At 39.8% G+C, this 6000-nt stretch overlaps 1 protein-coding gene across 1 annotated transcript in view; it reads left to right on the top strand.

Moving 5' to 3' along the window:
- Positions 1–6000, top strand: part of SNX30 (sorting nexin family member 30) — a 105620-nt gene that overhangs the window by 39283 nt on the left and 60337 nt on the right. The window contains exon 3 of the mRNA XM_069107446.1: positions 5779–5937. Coding sequence (XP_068963547.1) covers positions 5779–5937 — 159 coding nt within the window. The remainder of the gene's footprint in view (positions 1–5778; positions 5938–6000) is intronic.

Genomic DNA, 6000 nt, shown 5'->3' with positions numbered 1-6000 from the left:
GATAGATAGATAGATAGATAGATAGATAGATAGATAGATAGATAGATAGATAGATAGATAGATAGATAGATATATGCATATATAGATAGACAGATATAGATCTGAGAGTCATGGGATCATAGATTTAGAAATGGAAGAGACCCAGATGAGGAAACTAAAACTGAGAGGTAAAGTGAATTACCCAAGGTCGTACAGCTAGTAAATGTTAGGTGCAAGATTTGAACCCAGGATTGTTTTTTTTTTTTTGGCTCCCAACTCTATTCACTAGACTATGATATTATTTGAATACATATGCTAATTAAATCTTTGGGAGCTGATGAGTTCACCAAGTAAGAGTATATATAGAGAAAAGGGCCCATGACAGAATATTGGGGTACATTCACAGTAAGTAGATATGACATGGATCAAGATCCAGCAAAAGAGACTGGGAAGAAGAGGTCAGACAAATAAGAGAACTAAGAGAAAGTACTACAGCCAGCCTAAGAAGAGAGTGTCAGGGAGAGGAGGTCAATGATGTCAAATGCTGCTGATAAATGAGCAAGTTTTAAAATTGAGTAAAGGTCATTAGGTCTGGCAATTAAGATATCATTGATAATTTTGGAAAGAACAGTTTGAGTTTGACGATGAGTGTGGAAGCCAGAAAGGCAGCTAGATGATATGGTGGATAGGACATTGGGCTTGGAATCAGACTCATCTTCCTGAGTTCAAATCCAGCCTCAGACACTTACTAGCTGCGTGACCCTGGGCAAGTCATTTAACCCAGTTTGCTTCAGCTCCTCATCCGTAAAAATGAACTGAAGAAGGAAACAACAAACCACTCCAGTATCTTTGCCAAGAAAACCCCAAATGGGGTAATGAAGAGTCAGACATGACTGGGTTTAAAAGATAGGAGAGGATTTAGAATAGAGTGAGAGAAGAAGAAGTAAAAATACCAAGTGAGGATGACTTTTTCAACAAGTTTAATTGAGAAGAAAAGCAGACAAAGTATACTAAAACTTAGTAGAATGTTGAGGACTTTTTTTTTCTTGTCAGCTTGGATGTGTTTATAGTCAGCAGGGAAAGAACTAGTAAATAGGGAGAAACTCAAGATTGGAAAGATTGAGATGAATGTGGTGATGGGACAATCTATAGGAGACAGAGGGGAGAGGATCAAAAGTGCATGAATGAAGGGTTGACATTGCCAAAGAGAAGGGTCATTTCTTCATTAAAGGCTAGAGTGAAGAATGAAATTTAGTGGGGAAAGACCTTAGAGGGATGTGAGAGATAAGGAGGGGAGACAAGGGAACTTTACTTCAAATGGCTATTAATATTATTATTATCATTATTATTGTTGTTATTGAAAAAGGAGGCATAGTGATAGGAGGTGAAGGAAGGGTGCTGTGGGCAGCTTGACCTGAGAAGGTTTGGAATAGTTGCTTTGATGAGTGGGATAGAGAACTGAATAGGGAAGAGTAGAAGGATTGCCTTGAGAGTCCATTTGAGATGTGATAATGTAAATTTGTACTGTTCCTAGTCAGCATGGTTGTATGACTTCTCCCAGCTCTGTTGAATAGCCCATGAGTAGGAGCAAAGGATGAGGGTGGTGAAAGTAATCCAGAGTTGGGGTTTACATAAAAGAATTTTTTCATAAACTGCAGGAACATGTGTATAACAAAGGAATAGCAGGAGCTCCTTTTGGGGAAAAAAATATTAAATACTCTTAGGCTCAGCATTTGTGTTGTTTAGTTTTGCTGAATTGCATTTTTTTCTTCCCTGTTCTTTGTTAAAAGGGAGCTTGTTGGGTCAGTGGGGGGCTGTCTTATGTTTATATCTGAAGGTGATATTTTAAAAATTAAAAAGGGCTGTTTAGAAGGAACAAAGTCTAGGGGCGGCCAGGTAGCACAGCGAGTAAGAGCACCGGCTCCAGTGTCAGGACGACCTGGAGATCGAATCCCGGGCTCAGACACTTAGCACCCACCCAGAAACACCTGGCCATGTAACCTTGAGCAAGTTACTTAACCCCAATTGCTTTAAAAAAAAAAGTAATGGAGGGGGCGGGACCCAGACAGTAAAGAGGAGCCAGAAAGTTGCCTGAACTCTTCCCACTTTCCCTCAGAAATAATGTTAAATCAAGCTTCTAAAAGAATTCTGTAGCAACAGAATCCACAAAAAGATGGAGTGAAACAGTTTTCCAGCCCAAGATAACTTAGAAAGGATTTCAGGAAAAAGTCTGACTCATGTGGGTAAAAGGGGAGCATAGGATACTGTAGGCAGTGTCCAGGCAAGCCAGTGGGAGGCTCTTAGCTGCAGCACAGATGAGCAACCAAGGCCCCATGGTTCTGGCTCAGCAGGTCAGCTGTGAGGCCTCTAGCCCTAGCAGAGCAGGCAAACTGCCAGCCCCAGAACCCAGGGCACAACAGGCATAGCTAGGTCAGGCTATCCTAGTATAGTGGACAAGCTGCCAGCCCCAGAGGCTCTGGCCCAGAAAGCCACTGACCAGGCCTTAGCTCCCAGTACAAGAAGCCTGGGACAGTGCCCCCCTGTGTCCCAGGAGCAGAACTCAACTTTTTAAAATGAGCAAAATACAAAAAGAAGCCTTGACCATAGAAAGCTACTGTGGCAACAGAGAAGATCAAAATACAAACTCAGAAGAGGACCACCAATGTCAAAATGGCTATATGCAAGGCCCAAAGGAGAATATGAATGGTTCTCAAGCCCAAAAAGTTCTCTTGAAAGAACTTAAAAAGAATTCTAAAAATCAAGTAAGAGAGGTAGAAGAAAAATTGGGAAAAGAAATGAGTTGTACAAGATAATTCTGGAAAAAGTCAACAACTTGGAAAAGGAGGCACAAAAATTAACTGAAAGAATAGATCCAGGAGAAATAATTTAAGAATTATTGGACTAACTGAAAGCCATGATCAAACAAAGCCTGGACAGCATCTTTCAAGAAATCATCAAGAAAATTGGTCTGAGGTCCTAGAACCAGAGGGTAAAATAGTCACTAAAAGAATCTACCCATCACCTCCTGAAAGAGATCCAAAAATAAAAACTCCAAGGAATATCGTAGCCAAATTCCAGATTTATCAGGTCAAGGAGAAAATCCTACAAGGAGCCAGAAAGAAACAATTCATGTATCAAGGAGCCACAGTCAGGATTACACAGGACTTAGCAGCTTCTTCATTAAAAGATTGGAGAGTTTGAAATACAATATTCCAGAAGGCATAGGAACTTGGATTACACCCAAGAATCAATTATCCAGCAAAATTGAGCATAACCTTTCAGGAGAGGAGATGGATATTCAGTGAAATAGGGGACTCTCAAACTTTCCTGATGAAAAGACCAAAGTTGAGCAAAAAATTTGATCTTCAAATACAAGACTCAAAAGAAGCATAAAAAGGTAAACAGGAAAGAAAAAAAATATTATCCAATAAGATTAAACTGTTTATATCCCTACACAGGAAGGTGATACTTATAACTTTTTTTTTTAAGCAATTGGGGTTAAATAACTTGCTCAAGGTTACACGGCCAGTTATTTCTGGGTGTGGTGCTAAGTATCTGATCCCGGATTCGATCCCCAGGTCATCCCGACACTGGGGCTGGTGCTCTTACTCACTGAGCCACCTGGCTGCCCCTAAGCAATTGGGGTTAAGTAACTTGCTCATGGTTACACGGCCAAGTGTTTCTGGGTGGGTGCTAAGTGTCTGAGCCCAGAATTTGATCTCCAGGTCATCCCGACACTGGGGCCAGTGCTCTTACTCGCTGAGCTACCTGGCTGCCCCTAAGCAATTGGGGTTAAGTAACTTGCTCAAGGTTACACGGCCAGGCGTTTCTGGGTGGATGCTAAGTGTCTGAGCCCAGATTTGATCCCCAGGTCATCCCGACACTGGGGCCGGTGCTCTTACTCGCTGTGCTACCTGGCCGCCCCTACTTACAACTCTTGAGAATTGTAAATCTGTTAGGGAAGGTAGGAGTATTTGTAGACAGAAGGTGTGGCTATCTGTTGACTTTGTTGTGATATAAAAAAGTTGAGGGGTGATAAAAAGGATTGTACTGGGAGAAGAGGAAAGGGGGAAACAGAATAGGGTAAATTGCATCACATGAAGAGGCACAAAAGAACAGTAGAGGGAAGGAAGGGAGGGGCGGGCATATTGTTTGAACCTTACTCTCATTGGATTGGGCTCAAAGAGGGAATAACATACACACTTAGTTGGGTATAGAAATTTATGCTATAGGAAAGTAGAAAGGAAAAGGGAAAGGAGGGAATGATAGGAGGAAGGGCAGGTTGAGGGAGGTGGTGATCAGAAGCAAAACACTGGTAAAGAGGGGCATGGTGAAAGGTGAGAGAAAAGTATAAACGGGGGAAAAATAAGATGGAGGGAAATACACAATAATCATAACTGTGAATGGGGTGAATTCTCCCATAAAATGGAAGTGGATAGCAGAGTAGATTAAAAACCAGAATCCTATGATATGTTGTTTACAAGAAACACTTTTGAAGCAGAGGGATACACACAGAATAAAGGTAAAAGGCTAGAGTAGAATATATTATGCTTCAGCTGAAGTTAAAAAAAAATATAGCGGTAACAGTGCTGATCTCAGACAAAGCAAAAGCAAAAATAGATCTAATTAAAAGATATAAGGAAGGAGAGTACATACTGCTAAAAGGTACCATAGAAAGAATACAAGTCATTCCCCAATTGATAAGTGGTCAAAGGATACGAACATGCAGTTTTCAGATGAAGAAATTAAAACTATCTATAGTCATATGGAAAAATGCTCTAAATCACTATTGATTAGAGAAATTCAAATCAAAACAAATCTGAGGTACCACCTCACACCAACCAGATTGGCTAATATGACAGAAAAGGAAAATGATAAATGTTAGAGAATATATGGGAAAATTGGGACACTAATGGATTATTGGTGGAGTTGTGAGCTGATCCAACCATTCTGGAGAATTTGGAACTATGCCCAAAGGGCAATCAAACTGTGCTTGTTACCCTTTGATCCAGCAATACCACCACTAGGTCTGTATCTCAAAGAGATCATAAAAAAAGGAAAAGGACCTACGTGTCCAAAAATATTTATAGCAGCTCTTTTTGTGGTGGCCAAGAATTAAAAATTTTAGGGATACCCATCAGTTTGGAAATGACTAAACAAGTTGTGGTATATGAATGTAATAGAATACTGTTGTGCTATAAGAAATGTTTGGCAGGAAGATTTCAGAAAAAACTGGATTTACATGAATGGATGCTGAGTGAAATGAGCAGAACCAGGAGAACATTGTACACAGAAACAACGACATTGTGCAATGACTGACTGATAGACTTAGCTCTTCTCAGCAATATGATGATCCAAGACAACTACAAAAGACTCACAATGGAAAATGCTATCCACATCCAGAGAAAGAAATGTGGGATCTGAATGCAGAGCGAAGTGTAGGATTTTTAATGTGTTGTGGGTTTTTTTTTTTGTGGCTTTTCCCTTTTGTTCTTTCTTCTTTCACAACATCACTAACATGGAAATATGTTTATATGATTGCACATGTATAACCTTTATCATATTGTATGACATCTTTGGTAGGGTAGATGGGAGAGAGGGAGAAAAAATTTGAAACTAAAAATCTTATAAAAAATGAATGTTGAAAATTGTCTTTACACGTAATTGGAAAAAATAAAATTGTATTTACCTCTCCCCCCCCCCAAAAGAAGAGAGAGTAATGGAAAATGCATTGCTAAACCTGTTTCTCTCCAATTCTCTCAATTAATCTGAATACTTTTACTTTCTCTGTTTTCATAGCCTCTTCCAGAGAAATTTGTGGTAAAAGGAGTTGTGGATCGCTTTTCTGAAGAGTTTGTTGAGACTAGAAGAAAAGCTTTGGATAAATTCTTAAAAAGAATTGCAGATCACCCAGTACTCTCCTTCAATGAACACTTTAATGTTTTCCTTACAGCCAAGGTAAGGTCAGAGTTTTTTTGTGTTTCTCCTCCCATTCTTCCAGATACATTCAGGTTACTTGAT

This window comes from Petaurus breviceps, unplaced genomic scaffold, assembly GCF_028583685.1.
Source record: "Petaurus breviceps papuanus isolate PSGF00001 unplaced genomic scaffold, PetGlider_PUasm1.0 90062, whole genome shotgun sequence".
NCBI lineage: Eukaryota > Metazoa > Chordata > Mammalia > Diprotodontia > Petauridae > Petaurus > Petaurus breviceps.
This window is presented reverse-complemented; position numbering and strand designations above follow the sequence as displayed.